Source organism: Suillus subaureus, assembly GCF_016647635.1.
Source record: "Suillus subaureus strain MN1 chromosome Unknown BJ212scaffold_14, whole genome shotgun sequence".
NCBI classification, from domain to species: domain Eukaryota; kingdom Fungi; phylum Basidiomycota; class Agaricomycetes; order Boletales; family Suillaceae; genus Suillus; species Suillus subaureus.
The window spans coordinates 440,440-459,538 of record NW_024538570.1 but is presented as its reverse complement, the minus strand read 5'-3'; the positions used below and the strand labels follow the sequence as shown (position 1 = coordinate 459,538).

The following is a 19,099-nucleotide window of genomic DNA, read 5'->3' as shown; positions in this document are numbered from 1 at the left end:
TGCCTACAGGTCCATGCCTGACTCTCCCCCAGAATCACCAACACTTCAGCCTGTTGAGGCACCACCTCCTTGGGAAGACATTCCTGACAATGCTTACAAGCATGACCAAGGCTCATTTGAACCTTTGCAACTCCCAAAAACCATGGCAAGTTCATGTAAAATGTTGGATTGTCATTCAAACGATAGCTAAGCATACAAAATGCAGAGTCAGAATGACTACCTCAGGCAATGGCTGCCAAGGCAGGAATCATATCTGCATCACCTTCTGGATCGAGAAGCTCTACCAGAAGATAGGAGATGTGTCATCTGCGACCAGCATGGGGTCTACAAATGTCAAGATTGTCTTGGGGAGCCACTATATTGCACTGGCTGTTGCATGAGTCAACATTGTTGCAATATTTTCCACTGGATCAGTCAATGGAATCGTCAATTCTTCGAGCAGAGTTGTCTCGCCCATGTCAGACTTGTCATACACCTCAGTCATGATGGCAAACAATGTCCAGTCCTCACAGATAGGTGGGATTTGTTCAAAGAAGACAAGCATGAAGACCAGCTTGAGCCTGAAGATTGACCATCTGTGTCGGGACCCGAGTTCCAGCTGAAGGAAAACACCATGGTCATCATTGACAAGTCTGGAGTTCATTGCCTTGAGGTTCAATGCTGTGATTGTCCAAATGCCATGAGTCCAGACATTCAAATGTTTCAACATGGATTTTTCCCCACATCATTTAACAAGCCTAAGACTTTGTTCACCTTCAGGGTGCTCAATGATTTTATATTGGACAACCTGGAATCCAGCACCTCGGTGATGAACTATTACAGCAAGCTCTGGCAAACGACCTCAAGCACACATCTTGTTCCAGTAATGCCAAATCTCTGACATCTAAAGGACATTATATTAACAAAGCATGTGGCAAGGACTGATACAGAGAGCTCATGAGAGTCACTTGACAGTGGAGGCAGTTGAAGGCCATGAAATGGCATGGATTTGGCCATCATTCTGACAACCTGAATGCAGGAGATCTCACATTGTTTTGCCCTGCATGTCCTCAGCCTGGGATTAACATATCCTTGTCAGGGGATGAATCACTTGATGGGTGAGTCTAGTTTGATACTGAAGTCACCTCAGCTATAATAACAACTCCAAGCTGGAAATACACCTGGTCATTTGTTATGGATGGAAATGTCAAAGCTGAATACCTGCATCCCATCAAGCCATTTGATGAAGTGTGGCTTTCCGATGGGTTGGGATTCATGGTGGGAAAGGACAGGTATAAAACCCATCTTGTGGAGGCTGCTGACACATTGGAAAAATCAAGCTACAACAATCACTGGGTGGTGAATCAAGCAAATGTGACTCAGCACAAGCTGGAGTCCATGTGAATCGGGGGAGTTGCCTGTGCCTGACACAGTTGCTTTGTCCCTCACTTGATGGTAGATTTTCAGAAAGGAGAAAGGCAAGTCAACCATGCCATTCTACATTCATGAGTTAATGATGCATCATTTGCAGACAAATGAACATGGATTATGCCCTTTGTGAGGCTGCCCAGCACAACATGGAAGGCATAACCAGGGCTGTCACCTTCTATGACATCAACTGTCAATACAACAAGCACTTTTGGGTTCGGGTGGATTGAAGCCAATTTCTCGAAATGGTTCCAGAATTGACCATCATTCCTGGAATCAGGTTGTGGCATGTCCATGGACATCAGGACAGCTGCTATGTCTGATATGTGTTGAATTTTATTGAAGGCATCGGTTGGATCAATGGTGAGATCATGGAGACCCTATGGTCATGTCTCAACCTGATTTCCCCTGCTGCTCAGGGAATGTCATCCCCACATCAAAAGGAATGTCTTGATTATCAGATGAATGATTCCAATTTCTGCAAGATGATCCACATGAAAAGGACTCTTTGCCATAAATACAAGCAGGCAAAGAATGGCATCACCGAAAGTGAAAAGGCTTTCGACAGAGTTGATGAAGCAGTGCCCACAGCTTCAAAGAAAGAATGGTTATCCAGTGAGAGGATTGCTCAGTCCAGCAGAATAAATGATCCTGCGGCGATGGATGTATATGAGATTAATATCAAGAAGGGTAAGTTGACTTTGGCTACATCAAAGTCAGAATTAATTGTTGCACTCAGCACTGAGAAAAAAGGAGATTGAGCTTAGACTGCTAGAGGAGGGTAATGCCTGTAATGCAGCACCTGCTCGCAGATCAGTGGCAACATGGATATCAATGGGGTTGGCAATTGAAGAGGCTCAAATTGCATTGGTCATCGAGCTCCGAAGAATTGGAAGAAGAACTACAGAGACACAGAGATTAGACATCACCTGGCAACATGATTGTCTCCAAGGCCAGATAGATGGATTCACTCAGTCTGCTCTTGCGCATCTGGGAGAGGGATTTGATGCAGACAACAATCCTGATGACTTGAACATAGACATTCTTGATGATCTCAATGATGACCTGGCAGATTTCACCAACACATCTGATACATGGGCAAACTCCCCTGAGCTCACTGTCATCCCATTGCCATCAAACCTCAGGGTAGATTTAAGCAGATGCTGTATGGCAGAGGATCTGATTCTGCTGGAGATGTTGCTTCATGAAGGGCAGGCCAATGATGCCCTTCACAACCTCTGGATTCACTTGTGCAACAAGGTGATCCTGTTCTGAACAATGGTCAGGCAGGCCAAATCTCAGCCCTGAAAACTCGAGCTTGGTCCCAGGTGACATCAGTGCAGCAGGCAGTGTCCCTCCATGCCAGTATATATACAAAGACCTGGAAGCAAATGATGCAACTTGAGCTGGGGCAAGACCAGCTTCAGACATACAAACCACTGCTTTGGGAGCAGCTCAAAATCAGCACTGCCATCAGTGATCCAAATGCCCAAGGTCAGCGGAATGAGTCCCTTGCTTGGTTCTGGTCCATCGATGTGGACCTGGGGGGCCCAGATCACTCATGGAATGAGGAATGTGAGTTCAGGCATGCTTGATGTATCCCATGCTCAGCTGATGAGACCCATCCAAAGTTTACTGAGTTCATTGGCTTCAGGCAAAGGCCCTATGGGATTGATGGAAGAAAGAAATGACATTGGTCCAATTGGAGATGGATTGGACATGCAACTTTTTCTTGTGGAAAGCAACCCAATGGGGTGACAGGATGTGGGAATCATTGGTGAAACACCTTCTGGGTCATTCATGCTACTTGGGAAGGCAATCCCAAATGTATTCATTACTGGCACAGGATGCCCAGGCAGCATTTCAAGACCTGCAGAGTGGGTTCATAGATGCTTGAGATGAATGAACTTTTTTGCCAATGATATGAAACAGCTACTTCAACCCAAACATTTTAGTCTCAGGAAATGCCCAGATGAACAAATGTTGGAGTTTGAAAATTTTAATCCATCAACCGGTGGCTCATATCTTCACATCTAAACCAACTGGCATTGTGATTGTGATTTCCAGCTTCATACTCCTGCATTAGCCATGCCTGTACTGCAAACTCCTCCTGCATCTCCTTCTGATGCCATGGATTCTGGCAATGAATACCGACCCCTCACACTCAGTCTTGCAGATGTTGCAGCCACAATGTCAATGGCTGCATCGTGCATCCAAGCATCTATCTCCCAATATCAGACAGAGGCTGCCAACACCAAGGAGCCTTCCACTGCTCAGATCATGCACTTTAAAGCTGGGCTGCAATGGGAGATCGCTGTAAGAGACTGATGACTGTGGTGGTCAATGCTGAGATTTCCAACAGACTTTTGTGACACCCATCCTGCAGTACTTGGCTGCAAGGCACATCATCTTGGTTATTCCAAACCTGGTCGCCCATATTCTTCAGTTGTTTCCCCAGCTCACCTGGAACACAGTTCCGGACCATGTCTTTTCATCCCACTTATGTCTCTTTCATGATGTTGCAGATCCAGGAGATCCCTCCAGGATTATATCTGGCTATGATACTGCATGGTGGATTGGATGCACTGCAATCCCAGATGAATTATGGCAATGGGTTTGGGTAATGGGTTGCTGTATCTTTCACTACCAGCATTGGCTAGTAAGAACTATGAACAATTTCCTCGAGTGATGATTAATCTGTTCTAGGGTGGCATTGAGGATGATGGTCTGATTCTTCCTGAGCAGGTGGATAACACCTTGGTTCCATCACTGATGGGACTGAGGTGGCTTAGAGAACACCTCTGGACATTGGTTGAGGAGCAAGAAGAGGGCATCAGTGAAAAGATGGCAGAGATTGAAGTGTACACCGGCATCCTGACCAGATTGAAGAGAGGCAGAGGAGAGTAGTGCTAGTCCTTGAGTTCAGAATGTTGATGTCCAAACTCCATGAAAATGACATACTGTCTTCCAAATATCTAACCTAACATTATGTGCTGAGTCCTGAATACTGAATATCGAGTATCAAGTACAGACAATCATATATTGTGTTGTGAATGTGGACTCCCGAATATCAAGACCTGAATGGTGAATATTGAGTATTGAGTATTGAGATTCAGATATCAAGACCCAACTATCGAATATTGAGTCCCCAATACCGAGTCCTGAACATGGACTACCAAATATCAAGTCCCAACTATTGAATACCAAATACCAAATACCAAATACCAAATACCAAATACCAAATACTGAGTCCCAAATATCAACCCCTGAATATCAACACCCAAATACCAAATACCAAATACCAACTACCAAATACCAAATACCAAATACCAAATACCGAGTCCCTAATATCAAATATCAAGTCCTGACTAGTGAGTATCAAATATCGAAACCCAACTCAATATTTGGTATTTGGTATTCAGTATTCAGTATTCAGTATTCAGGTGTTGATATTTGAGACCCAACTATGGAATGTTGAATTCCAAATATCGAGTTCCAAATGTCCACTATTGTGATATTAGGGACTTGGTATTTGGTATTTGGTATTTGGTATTTGGTATTTGGTATTTGGTATTTGGTATTTGGTATTTGGTATTTGGTATTTGGTATTTGGTATTTGGGTGTTGATATTTGAGACCCAACTATGGAATGTTGAATTCCAAATATCAAGTTCCAAATGTCCACTATCGAGTATTGAGTATTGAATATTGACCATCGAGTCTTGAGTTCTGGATATTGAGGCCCAAATATTCAAGATCCTGATATCTAATATCTGGTATTTGACAGTATGTGCTAACATGGGTAACTACACTTTCCTCTTGTTTCATCTTTCACTGTTTGTAATCCACCCTAGCCCATCCACATGATGGAACCCCAGCATAAACATGAACGGAATCCCTCATATACCATGCCCAAGCAATCTGATCCCCTTCTACTGCATGAACCCCATGTCTCATGATCCTTCTGGAAAACGCAATCATGCAACCCGGATCGTACCTGAACTCCAGCTGAAGGCTTGCCATGCTCATCCGAGCATTAGAATAATTCCCCATGGTAGTGAGAATGTTGAAGCATTCTGGAATAGATAAATGGTCTCAATGATTGGGGGTTTCCCGATTGGAAATGACAGACAGGCTGTTAAACACGGATGCCCAGTACTGGAGAGTCTCTGACATCTTTGGCAGTTCCTTGCTTTCTGCCTTTTCTCTGAGGCTTGAAAAGGCTCACAAACCTGCCCAGTACTGCTCAGGATGCATCACCCTGAGTGCCACTGTTGCAATGGCTGCTGGCCTCACAATGGCTTTGAGGATCTTCTCAGAGGATTCCCCCTTCAATGATGCAGATACCTCCAGATCTGACTGATTCTAGGGGATTCGTGAGTTTGACTACCAAAATCACCATCGCATCACATCCTACCTTGTGCCCCTGTTGAAACCATGCCAGAGACAAATTGATGCATCCAGGAGTTAAGACATTGGTTTGAACCACTCTTGATTAGTTCACAAATTGCCATCAAGCTTGATGCTTTTTTTGAGGATTGGAGTGAGCAAATCAGAGGCTGCCCAAATTTCCTTCTGTGGGCACCATTTGATGTTCAATATCCATTGAGTAACAATATATATTACACACCTGGGTGGCATCGGTCAGAGCATCTGGGATGTACCATGCAATGATGGCACCAGATGCATCAAGAATTGTGGCGGGTATCTCAACCAACTTTGTGCCCTCATGGCCAGGAGGACACCTCTCAAGCAACTTCTCCTCTCTCTCTTCATTATGCCCAGTGTCCTTCAGGGAGATCACTTTGCTATATCTTGCAACATCAATCTGCATCTGAACTGTGATAAAGCAATTTGACTGATAAAACCAATTTTCTGAATCTGCAAGAAGACCCACTGGGATTTTTATGTGCCTTTATCAGGCGATCAACCAATCAATCGCAAGCCATCACCAGATCAGTGTCTAGGTTCGGAGAAGGTATAACTGGGTCTCCTCCTGTCTTCTCTGCATTGAATTTCCATTCAGTATATTCACATGCCTCATGAGTGACAGTCAGGGCCCAAGTGCACCAGAGGGTTATTTCAATATCGGAAGTGGAAGAAACAGTCATGATGGAATTGATCTTGGGAAATCAGATGCTGAACCCTGCATGTCCACACTTTGGAGTTAAAGGGGGTGGAGATAGTGAGGATCAGATAGGGGAGCCTCACATGATGTTATTTTCCAAAGATGTGTTATCATCCATTGCTCAATGAAATACCAGATGATTGGAAGTGTGCTGGATATCAGATATTTGTTTGTTGAGACCTGGGCCTCAGATCTTGGTAGTTGGAACTTGGCTTCTCATAGGGCAATGCATGCTGTGTGCATTAGCTACTCAGTAGTTGGTGCTGCATGTTCACGTCTGTAATGGGTGCTTGATTTTCTGGCACTTGTGACCTTCATCATTAGATGACTTTGAATTATTACCTCCTTTGATTTGGATGATATACAACTACCTACAAAACTCATACATTTTTACAACTTTCGAGTTTCAGGTTTCAGGTTTCAATGTTTGGGGTTTGATGTTTGGGCTTCAGGACTCAGTACTCGGTGATTCGAGTTTTGGGTGTTGGGTTTATGTTTATGTGTGATAACAACTCCCTCACCCCACCCATCAATATAATATATATCACTACCTCAGCCTATATGTCCATACATCCATTTAGTATACAAATACCTTGGCCCTTACATCTATGGACCGTCTTCCAAGGTATTGCTGGATTCCGAGTCAACAGGGCACTTGGCTGTGTTGACTTTGATCAACATTGACAGGATCTGAGTCTGAATGTCATTGATGACTTGGATCAAAACTAGTGCAACAGCATTGCTCATATGTCCATATAGTATACCAATACCTTGGCCCATATGTCTAAATGATATGTATCTGGGCCCACCCATCTATGTAATATACCCTATGTTGGCCCACCCATCCATGTAATATACCCCTACATCAGCCCACCCATCTATATAATACATATTTCACCACCCCATCGGCCTACCTGTCTATCTCATATACCCCCACCTCGGCCCACCTGTATATACATATAATAAGTATTTCACCACCCCATCGGCCCACCCATCTACAAAATAATACTAATACATTGGCCCACCTGTCTATATAATAATATCTGCCATACATCTCTCTTCAGCCCAGCTGTGTATCATATATGTCTATCCTACTCTACATATTGCCCAGATGGGCCCACCCATCTCCATCAGTAATAATATTTCTCCCGGCCCATCTGCCATCATCGAGGATATTTATAACATGGGCATAGATGGGCCCACCTGTCCCCATCGGAAATAATATCCCTCCCGGCCCATCCATCATAGTCGGGGATATTTTTACCTTTGGCCCATGGTCCGCTGGCCCGTATTATATGGGATATTATGCACGTCCATTCACTCATATAATATGGAGATAGGTCACTGCAATATGTGCCTCGGCCCACCCATCTCCATCACACCCATCTCCCTGGCCCACTCATTTACATTGCACTGCATTCATCCGGCCCACTTGTCTTCATCAGACACTGCATTCACTGCTTTTCATAATAGACAATACACTACATTCCTATACTACCATCTACATTATATACCACTGGCCCATCCGTTTGGAACAGGTACACACCACACACCGGCCTACTCATCTATCATGGTACACTTATTGCCATGGGCCCACATGGGCTAGCCCACCTCTATTGGTACATTGTCACCCTTAGCTGTCCATCTAATACAGGTAAATTCACTGAAGGGGCTCCAGATGGGGCATGAGAGTCGGAGGAGGACACAGGTTTGTCTTCATCAATGATGATGGGCAGAGCAGGACATGGTGTGATAGGACATGAGAGGCCTATTCTGAAGGTGATGGTGTTTCTTTCCTTACCATGAGTGCAGCATGGGTTTCCTGCAGAACAAACCGTGAGCTGAGAGGGAGTGGGGACAGGGGTGTCATCATCAGAAGATTCTGATGGAGATCTAGGGACTTCTTGGGTGGAGAAGTGAAGGGGTTTGACAGAGATAGAGTGTTCTAGTTTCATGATTTCAGAGATCATTTCTGGGGTGAGTGCTTGCTTGAACCCTCAATCTAAGAGTCGTTCAGTGGTGAGGGACTTGATCTTGGTCATATGATAGATGATGGAATGCTTGGTGGTTTCTTTGGCAGGAGCTGCAATGGTATGGGCGTAGCTAGATGCCAGGTCTGGACTGCGGTGAATGGTCATCAAAGAAAGAGAAATGATATCTTCAGAAAAGAAAAGATCTAAAGGTAAAACACAAGGAAGGGAAGAAAGGGTTGATTCAACAAGAGCTCACTTGTGGTGAAGTTTGAGCTGGGAGCGATGGATTTCAAGAGAAGAGTTCGAGGATTGTGAAGAAGGCATATTCTGGGATCAGGTTTCTAGGTAAAGAGTCAATAAAGTTAAAGGTGGTCTTTATAGGTTTTCAGGATTTCCTGGGCATTGTCTAATTCCTTTTCAGGGAGCCAGGAGTTATCTGAAGAAGGGTAACCCTTCCATGATACAAGGAAGTGTCATTTTCCCTTTACATTTCCCTTATGAGCAAGAACAGCTTCTATCTCATATTCTTCCTGTCCATTGATGATGTCAGGGGGTGGTTCAGTGTGGTTCAGGCCATGGACTTCTGTTTCCAGAGATTGCTTCTTCTCAGATCTTCTGAAGGTATTTGACTCAATCTTCTGCTGCAGGGACAGTGGAATTTGGGAGAATATAGGGGATTCTTTGGGGTTCATAACCCATTATGAGGTAGAAAGGGAAGACATTGTGGGCATCATGCTTTTGGTAGTTGTGGACAAATTTGGTCATGGGTAGATGCTTTACCCAATTGAGAGGAGTGGAGTGGCAGGCGGCAGTAAATGTGGAGATAGGTTTTGAGTTCCTGATTCAGATGTTCAGTCTGTCCATCAGTTTGTGGGTGGTAGGCAGTGGAAAGTGTGACTTCATAGTCAAGGAGTCTTCCAAGTTCTTTGGTGAATTTAGAGGTGAACTGGGGTCCTCTATCAGAGATGATCTTGTCATAGAGTCTGAATCTAAGAAAAACTTTCTTGAAAAAGAGTTGGGTGACTCCTTCTGATGTAATAGTTTTCTTGCATGATGAGAGAATTACCCCCTTCATAAGGCCATGGTCTACCATGACCATAACCAAATCAAAACCACCTGATTCAGGCAAGTCAGTGATCAGGTCAATGGAGATCTGCAAGAAGGGATGAAGTGTAGAGGAAGGAATAGGGTTCAAGGGTGGTGTGGAAGGATGAGTATCAGATTTCATTTGCTGACATAGGGTGCAACCTTCAACATATTTGTGGATGAAAGTGCCCATTCTGGGCCACCAATAGTCACATTTGACTAGTTTTTCAGTCTTGAAGTGCCCAGGGTGGCTGGCAGTGGGGTGATCATGGTGAAGGTGTAGAATGCAGTGTCGGAGATGAATGGGAACATAAGCACAGTTTTTATAAAACAAAGTGCCATCATCAAACTTCCAATCAGAGAGGGCAGATTTCATAGGGGGTGCGTTTAACCCATCAAGGGCTTGTTGTGCAGCCAGAATGACAGGGTCAGAGAGAGGGTCCATGGCTTTCAGGGTGTTGACGAGGTCACTGTCAATAAGACAAGAAAACATGGTATCAGAGAGAAGTGTGACATTGGAGTTATCCAAGGGGTCAGAAGAGTGATCAGGGTGGCATGAGAGAGAATCAGGAGCAGCTATTTTGCTTCCTGGGACATAGTGGAGTTTGAGATCAAATTCATTCAGGGTTAACTGCCAATGTGCTTGTCAGTGAGTGAGGTTCTGTGCAGAGTGGAAATAGAGGAGGTTTTTGTGATCTGTGAATACAATGACAGGGTGAGGGTTCCCTTCAAGGTAGTGTCACCATGCTTTCAAAGCACGGATGATGGCAAGGAGTTCACGATCATAGATCTGATAGTTTCTTTCAGTGGGGTTAAAGGATTGGGAAAGGTAGCTGCATGGATGATATGCGCCATTCTTGTCAGTCTGAAAGAGAACTGCACCAGTGGCAATGAGTGATGCATTAGTGGCAAGGGCAAATTGCCGAGAGGGGTCAGGGTTTTGGAGGACAGGTTCAGATAAGAAGCATTGTTTTAACTTCTCAAAGGAATCAGTGCATGATTGTGACCATGTGAAAACAGCATCTTTCTTGGTCAGATCTATCAAGGGTCAGGTGAGATCAGAGTAATGGGAAATGAAGTGACGATAGAAGTTGCAGAATCCAAGGAATGATCAGACTTCTTTTACTGAAGTTGGAATAGTCCATTGACTAATGCCAGATAGCTTGGCTGGGTCCATCACAACTTGTCCAGGATGGATGATCATTCCAAGATAATCAACTTCTTGGGCATCAAAGGTGCATTTTTTGGGTTTCAGGAAGAGGGTTTCTTTTTGGATGATATTGAGGATATGGTGTGTTCATTTCTGGTGTTCTTCTAAGGTTTTCGAGAAAATGAGGATGTCATCCATATAAACGATCATCCAGCCTTCAGTGATCTCTTTCTGGAAGGTCTGATTCATATAGGCTTGGAACATTGCAGGAGAGTTGCATAAGCTGAAGAACATGACTTTCAGTTCAAAGAGTCCAAAGGAGGTGGTGAATGCTGCTTTCCAGTGATCATCAGGGTGGATCAAGATATTATTATATCCGGATCAGATGTCCATTTTGGTAAAATACTTGGTGTCCCTTAGCTTGGTGATGAGAGGGGGAATCAAAGGAAGGGGATAGGCATTCTTTATCGTTCATTCATTGATGTAATGATAGTCTTGGCAAGGGCATAGGGATCCATCTTTTTTTCCTATGAAGAAGAATCCTCTGGCTTGTGGAGATTTTGATGGTTGGATGAAGTCTTTAGCAATATGTTCGTCAAGAAAAGCTTTCACAGCATCAGTTTCTTTCAGAGATAAAGGATAGGTTTTCGCAGATTTTGGAATATATCCAGGTTTGGTTTCAATTTAATGATCAACACCTGGTTGAGATGGGGGAAGTTTGTTTAAGCTGTCTTTGGCAAAAACATCGGTGAAGTCATGGAGGTAGTCAGGGACAAGCTCTTCAAAGGTTTTCTTCTTTTCTTGAGCATCTTTCAGAGCAAATTCTTGAGCTTTATTGCTAGTTTTCAGGTATTCTTCATCTTTTTTGGTCTTTTGTGCATAAATCCAGGAGTTCCTTAGAGGAGATAGAGCTGCAGCTTGTCTGATTTCTGTGACAGAAGTACCATCACATGTGAGGGGTGTGTCAAAGGAAAGGTTTTTGAAAAGAGTTATAGAAGAGCCGTCTTTGGCATATTCTATTAATACTTCATCATCATTGATGGGGTAAGTGACAGGGTCATCAATTTTTCAAAGGAAAGCTGGTTCAGTGGGGATATCATCCCAGACATCATCTTTGGTGTCATATTAGGGTAATGGGTCTTCGTCAGGATCTGGCCAAAGAGGTGGAAGTGGTTCTTCTTCTTTCTTCTTTTCTTTTTGGCATTCAAGGGTTCTTTTCCCATTTACAGGAAGTGGAGCATAGACGGGTTTAAATTGCTCTAGGTCTTCTTCTTCTTCAATTGTGACCTTTTTGCAAGGTGAAGGAATGAAGCCCCATTTCTTCTTGAATACTTCTTCTAGTCAAAGTGAGCTAGGAGTAGAAGGAAGTCGGAGGGTGTCTTTAGCCCAGTTGATATCAGGGTTCATGGCGGAGAGCCAAGGTTTCCCAAGGAGGATCATATCATTGTCACTTATGTTCATGATGTTGAATTTTCCGGTCATGAGTCAATCATCAATCTTGATTGCAAGATGACAATAATGGGTGATGGGGTCTTTGGAGATCTTTCCATCTGCAGTTCAGATAGAGAATGGTGTTTCAAAGTGGTGTGTCTTGATTCTGTGCTTCCTTATAAATATCCAGTGGATGAATGTGGCAGCTGCACTGCAGTCAACAACAGTGGTGGTTTGCAATGATTTATTGGGGTGTATGGAGGAAAAGACAGTCGCCAGGACCCTTAATTCTTTAGTTTTTCCTACATTATGTGCAATATGTACATCAATACAATGAGTGGCTAACATTGTGGTAGGCTCCTGGTTCAAAAATCCATTCTTCTAGCATTAAGATCATCTTTGTCATCAAGATCTTCAATCTTGCTGGTATCTTCTTCTTTAGGCGCTGTACACCTTACCATCTGCTTTCCTTTATAGTTATTCTTTCTGGCATCTCTGTTTCAAGGATGGAATTCTTGGTCATTAGATGTGTGACCAACCTTTCTGCAGAAGAAGCATTTTCCTTGCTTCATGTATTCCTTTTTCTCAGCCTCAGAGAGGCGATTGACATCCATAGCATTAGGGTCATTGTTTCTAGGGGTGAAACATGGAGTGGATCGTTGATTGTTGAATCAGGTGTTTCTGTTATTGTTCTAGGGTCTATGGGAAAGGAGAAGCTGATAGGAGTTCTCAATGGATATCACCTTCTTGACTATTCTGTCAAGGGTGTCAGGGATTTCTCCGGAATTGCAGAGTTTCATGATGAGCAGCTGTTTAAGGCCTCGGAGGAAATAATCTTTCTGAGTATTGAAGCTATAGATCTCATCTCAGTTACAGAGCTGTCGGAATGTGGCTATGTACTTGCTTAAGTCATTGCCTTGTTTAAGGGCATGGAGCTTGTGAAGTGCAGTACCAGCTGAGTCAATCAGGTTAAATGTTTCTTCAAATTGGGAGGTGAATTTGTCCCAAGTTCCATATCCGTTCTTTTCTCCAGTAGTGGAAGTAGGGTCAGGTTGCTGGGCATGTTCAATGAAGTCTTCCATCTATGCTGCAGCTGTACCTTCTTTCATAAATGAAAGAGCAAAGGTGATCTTTCTGGTGTTGGTATCATAAATTTCTTTGTTCACATCTAGATAGAGTGTGATGAGACAAAGGAACCTTGCAGTTCCATCTTGATTTCCATCAAAGTCAGGTGGTGAGCAAATCTTTCTTTCAATTGGTTTCAGCATGTTGGAGTCAGAGTCTGAGTCAGAGTCTGAGTCTGAGTTGGCATCTGATGGTTCTGGTTCAGGGGAGGGGAATCTGGGTGGTGCTACCAGTTCAATGGGCAGAGTGTCAGGGATTTCTTTGTCTCTGTCTTCTACAGGTGCTGGTGCACTTGTTTCAAAATGAGAAACAATAGTGCAGTGTGTAATGAATGAAGGGCCTGGGACAGCAAGAGTAGGGAGAACAGGGGTGCAGGGGATGTCAAAGGATCCTTGTGACAAAGAAGTTTGTCTAGGAGTGCTGGGTGGATAAGGACTGTAAGGAAGTCCAGATTGTTCAGAGAAGGCTTTCTTGCTTTTCTTGGAAGGTGCCACTTTGGCAATCAATCAGTTTCATGGGTTCAAAAGGTAAAGCCCCTACAGATGGAGGGGTTCAGAAGTAACTTGAATCTTTTGTTATGAACTCAGATAGAGCATCATTCCAATAAAGGAATCAGGATCAAGGTTGATCAAGGACTAAGCCTTATCGAGTCAACACCTCCCTCAGGAGCGATTACCTAGACTCCTGCAGGATCTAGAGTTCAAATGAGACAATAGCTAGCCTCCTTCCCAAGGAGCTAGAGTTCAAGTATGAAAGAGAACCAAGTAAATTCAAGTTAGAGAAAATACAAGCAGTAATTAGAGTTTATATACATAAGGGAATCATGCACAGACCAAGCTGGGTGAAGGGTAATGAGTACTAGGAAAGGAAGGTTCATGGGAAAACAGAGTATGAGTCAGAGATAAGAGAGACCTTGAGGAAACAGCACAGTGAAAAGGAAGTGTCAGAAGTACAGCCATAAGGTGTCTGCAGTGATGATGGGAAAAAGAGTGGGGCACTGTAACAGTATTTGGCTTGATGTTCAAACAACAACAGGGAACACTGCAAATTGTCATTGAATCCACCAACTCCATAGGGGTACAATGTTGGATACATGCCAGGAAACAAACAAGTGTTATTGTACTCAGGAATAGCATTGCTGCTGTGATGAAGGACCAGATCAGGATGGGAAGATGCATTGCAGTCAGGAATGAGATTGTGGAGGGCAGAGGCAGTGAAATGTTGGCTGCTGATTTTGACACTTTCTGGGTCAGAGATACCCATTTTCTCTATCATAGTTACATGGGCATCAGCAGCAACAGGGGCATCAGAATGATGCAGCAAGTTTGCAGGATGGGGGCAAAAGCCTGCAGTTTCTGTGTTGAAAATGAAATCAGTGTCAAGCTCATGATCTTCCACAACACATAAGTGCAAGCCAGGCAGTAATCCATCCACAGGGTATATATCCATGATGGAAGAGTCCAAGGGTAGATCCACATAGAGATGATTGTGGAATTTCAACCAGTTCAGAAATGCCCAGATCTTCTCTTTCTGCACCTGAAATAAGGAGCCCATGCACTTGGGATCAAACTTATTGGGTCCAATAAATACTACACTGATGAAACCATTGATGTCCGAAGGAGTGCAAGGTAGAATTGTCACAGTTGACATCACATTCATGTCATGGGTGCAGGTATTACCATGGAACACCTTAGGCTGTGATGGATCAGTGGATTGAAAGAGATGAGTAACATGGGCAGTGATGCAATAGATAGCACAAACTTTTTCCTCCACCCACATCAAGTCACGAAATTGTTCAGGCAAACATCCACAATACAAACCATTAGCCAGCATGAGGGGAGGAATTCTGTCATGGGACAAAGAGGAGTGACAGGGGGAACATATATGTAGTGCAACAGGTTTGGAGTCCTGGTGAAAGACACTGGCAGCATTGAGAACCAGACCATCTATTAGGTCAGAACCAAATGTGAAGCATGTTGACATGCCCTGGACTATGCATTTATGAATCAAATATTCATCAGTTAGGTAAAGAAGTTCCAGATTGAGTCTGCCCAAATCAGCAGACAAATTCACATCCACACCATCTGATTCACATTGCAAGCATACAGCACAAACTGGAGATTCAGACCACTTTGAGCTGTCTAGATAGGCATGTAGGTGATCCAAAACTATCTGTGGTTGGACCATTGAGGGCCACTGTTCTTCACAAGTGGTACAGAGATCCTTGGCCACTGTCAATGCTAGCTGCCTTTGCTCCACACATTGTTTCTTGCCAGCATCTGAATGGGACAGTATCAGCTCCACCAAATGGTCAATGATTTGAGGGCCAAACTCACAGACCAGGATGGACATGAAGACAACTGCTTGTGACAGAGTCACAGAAGAGAGGAATGGCAAAGATGCAAGGTACACACCGCCAAGGGAATCCATGTCTAACTCAGCAAGACAAATGGCATGTTGGCATGCATGGTTTGCCAGCACATTGCATGACTTGCAAAGAGAATGGGAATTGTACTGCAAATGGAGATTGCAAGGTAATTGTTAAAAGGACAAGTGAATTTTGCCACAGGTAAGTCATTCAAGGCAATGAGTTAGATCTTCAACAGGTACTGAAAGCCACTGAGCAAGGTGAGTAGCAGAAGATCTATTGAGAGCATTGTGAAGACACAAAGTGTGAGCAGGGTATTGATGCCATGCTGCAGCCACTTCCATGCCATACAAGTTGATGACCTCAGCAGCCACAATGGTTGCATGAACATCACAGAATCGGGCTGGAGATGCTTTAAATAGATATTTATGCCAAAATCAAATAAAAAATGCGCAGATTATATCCAAAGACAAAGTATTGTAAAAGCATCAGCATTATAACATCAAACAACAATACATTGCAAGAGAACTTTAATTCTGATGAAGCATCATAGGTCTCACAACTGTGACAGTCAGCAGATAAACACTTGAAGGAAGACCTGCATCTCTCCAAAATGATGGTCACCCACTGTATGAGCTTGACTTCGTGGTGGCTGTTTGTAATCAGATGCAGTCGGCAGACAAGAGCTACAGTATCCTTATAATAGTTATGCATTATCGTCATCCCTCACCATTGTGGAGTATCTATGCAAATGCTTTGCAATATCCTCACAATATCCTTGCAAAATTTACGTTGTACTGAATGTTTGAACCTGGGCCAGTGAAAACAAGACTTACAAAAGCGAATTTTTCACCTAAGAAAAAAAAGCGCCACAGTATGATAAAAGTCAGCCCTTACTCATGATTGAAAAAAATCTCCTGGAAGATGAGATCTGCAGCTGAGTGACATGCTTGTGAGGTATTGAGCATTGAACACAAGGACATAGAATATACATTAAAACCATTGAGGTATGAGTGTTGAACACAAGTACATAAAATATACATTAAAACCATTGAAAAGCAACTGCGCAGGTGTGCAAGGATCGAAAGAGCAGAAATGTCCAAATCAGCATACAATGTACCCCATTCTACATGCCATAGGCGTAGCTCTAATAAGGATCATTCAATGACCCTGGCAACACTGACTGTGCCAAAAGGGCTCACATTAGCATATCCAGCAATGCCTGTATAGCCAGTGGCTTGGGTATGGGGGGGGGGGGGGGCATCAGGCTCGCACTATGAGGAGAGGTGCCTTGCAAGAAATGTCCATTGATCAAACACGCCTGAAGACCGTGCATTTTGGGACCAAGGTGAGAATGGCTGTAGGAGCCTTGTACTTGGATACCATACAAGCCTCCCTGGGCATAGACATCAGCAACACTGGTAGGGTGCATTCCCTGGGGGATGTGCCAGGCCCCTGCATTGTGGTGACCGTGACCATGATAACTGGGGTTCCCACCACAATGGCCAGAGTTACCCATGAGCATCATGCCATAAGGGGCATGAAAGCTGAGGTTCTCAATGTTGGCCTGCTCCCACTGCAACTTGGTTTGGATCACAAGGAGTGTTGCAGATTAAGGGAAGGACTGGGCAAATGCTTTTGAGGAGGAGCATATGCTGTGCAGGATCAGGATAGTCTAGTGTGGTCTACAGGAATGTCCAGCCCAAGCGACAAATGGACAAAAGAAAAATGGTACCTGCATACAATAGTTGCCATATGAGTCGCAAAGTAGTTTCTCCAAGTGGGAGCAGTTGAGTAGCTCTTCAATCAAAATTTTCCTGGTACTGTGTTCGGCCACACAAGATGCACTAGTCCCACTCGGCATGAAAACGTCCATCAAGATTTAAAAAAATGCTCACTTTCTCAATGACATTCGAGTTAAACTTCTGGACAGAAGGCACATAAACATTGCCTGTGAACTGACAAATGACAACATCACTAAAACGATTGTTGAGATCCAAGATATATTGAACAACCTGGTAACCCCAACTATCAGTGTCTTGTATCAGATGAGCAACAGGGCACTTGAACATAGTTGCCATAAGGGTCTTGAACGAGCGCCAACATGTTATAAGTGATTTTGCTCACAAGCTGGATGCACTGGTGGTCCAAAGTGTGGTCAATGCAGCATCCATGGGGGTGGGTAGCGACCTGCCCAATCAGATGTGGCGCAATGATAAGTCAACTTGCTCGTTCAAGCATCACTCACCTTTGATAACCTCTTCTTGAGTGAGGGAACCCACATAGAACACATAACTGGTGGAATCAATAAGATATTTTTATTGATTTGGGTCCAGGGTGCTGATAGGTCAATGTTTGGGTTGATTGTAGTGCAGCACCAAGAAGGATGTTTCCATGATTGATGGTGGGAAGAAAGGGTGTTGGTCGCTGCATTGAGAACTTGAACTCAACATCCACTGGCAAGTCTTTCAAACTCTGATTGATTTACTGTCTATCTATCAGTAGTTGAGATCACCAACCGTGACTCGTTGTCACACGGGAGAAGCACTGAGAAGCAACAAAGTTTTTATAATGAATATGAACAGATATGAAGGAACAATTAAAATCTCCCTACAATGTACAGAAGGCTAATATGCATCGTTCGTGGTCCATTAGCCATTAATGCGTTTCTCCAATACAGGAGTCATTCCTCATCACCAAATCAGGCCAGGACCGAAACTGGCTATTGTCAACGGAAGTATGAGGCCCACTCCAACAATGAGTGCCAGAATACATCCAATCCTTGCAGACAAAGATAGTCCAAATTCAGCAGTAAATACACCTGCCAGAAATCTGAGGATGGAAAATCCCAAACTGCAGTGGTCCCCGTGAGTAATGAAACATTTCAACCCAAGTTTTAATTACCTTGTCAGGTACAAAAAACTTGGTATACTTGCGATGATAGCAAGACTGGCCATCTTCTCCTGTAAATAATACACCTGTCAAGTTGATAACGTCAGGCCTGTGTTACAGAAAATGAAATTGTTTGAACTGCAAAGTCAAGGGATCTTAACCTGTGACCAAAGTGTTGTGCTATTGCACACCCAATAATACAGTAGAAACTGAGACTGAAGGAGATAGAGCACATCATTTTCATGGTAAGTTGCATGCCCAAACCTGGGACAGCAAGGATGCTGGCATTGACGGCCATGATGACACTTGCCTGTCAGAGCAGATGAAGTCATAGTAAGCATGTTCATTTAGGTCCACGACAGAGCACTTACCATGGTAGTTTGAGCTTTAGCCTGGGCGCTGAAATTGTCAGTAAAACTCCTAATGTCCATCACATTCACAAGACCATCAATGTAAATCATTTTAAGGCGTCTAAGCATCATCAATGGAATCCAAAGCATGGCAACTGCAGCGCCAGCGATCAAGGGAGAATCTTCAAGG

At 43.7% G+C, this 19,099-nt stretch overlaps 5 protein-coding genes across 5 annotated transcripts; 2 read left to right on the top strand and 3 right to left on the bottom strand.

Moving 5' to 3' along the window:
* Nucleotides 1-325: 325 nt before the first annotated feature.
* BJ212DRAFT_1210011 (uncharacterized protein) lies at nucleotides 326-502 on the top strand (the record flags this gene model as incomplete). The annotated part of the gene is made up of 1 exon (XM_041329214.1): nucleotides 326-502. A coding segment is annotated over one exon (177 nt), but the record flags the coding sequence as incomplete, so codon positions are not given.
* A 111-nt stretch (nucleotides 503-613) lies between these two features.
* BJ212DRAFT_1270831 (uncharacterized protein) lies at nucleotides 614-880 on the top strand (the record flags this gene model as incomplete). Its single annotated transcript, XM_041330919.1, has 1 exon — nucleotides 614-880. One exon carries the CDS (start codon nucleotides 614-616, stop codon nucleotides 878-880), a length of 267 nt encoding a protein of 88 aa, XP_041193603.1.
* Nucleotides 881-5,237: 4,357 nt separating this feature from the next.
* On the bottom strand, nucleotides 5,238-6,240 carry BJ212DRAFT_1299345 (uncharacterized protein; the record flags this gene model as incomplete). The annotated part of the gene is made up of 4 exons (XM_041332850.1): nucleotides 5,238-5,370; nucleotides 5,404-5,482; nucleotides 5,639-5,771; nucleotides 6,037-6,240. 4 exons carry the CDS (start codon nucleotides 6,238-6,240, stop codon nucleotides 5,238-5,240), a joined length of 549 nt encoding a protein of 182 aa, XP_041193602.1.
* Nucleotides 6,241-14,694: 8,454 nt separating this feature from the next.
* Nucleotides 14,695-15,132, bottom strand: BJ212DRAFT_1270530 (uncharacterized protein; the record flags this gene model as incomplete). The annotated part of the gene is made up of 1 exon (XM_041330898.1): nucleotides 14,695-15,132. A coding segment is annotated over one exon (438 nt), but the record flags the coding sequence as incomplete, so codon positions are not given.
* Nucleotides 15,133-16,373: 1,241 nt separating this feature from the next.
* BJ212DRAFT_1299344 (uncharacterized protein) lies at nucleotides 16,374-19,059 on the bottom strand (the record flags this gene model as incomplete). The annotated part of the gene is made up of 11 exons (XM_041332849.1): nucleotides 16,374-16,410; nucleotides 16,504-16,520; nucleotides 16,870-16,889; nucleotides 16,943-17,249; nucleotides 17,566-17,754; nucleotides 17,795-17,857; nucleotides 17,916-17,962; nucleotides 18,187-18,214; nucleotides 18,572-18,645; nucleotides 18,824-18,869; nucleotides 18,931-19,059. The coding sequence occupies 11 exons, from the start codon at nucleotides 19,057-19,059 to the stop codon at nucleotides 16,374-16,376; spliced, it is 957 nt and encodes a 318-aa protein (XP_041193600.1).
* Nucleotides 19,060-19,099: the final 40 nt, after the last annotated feature.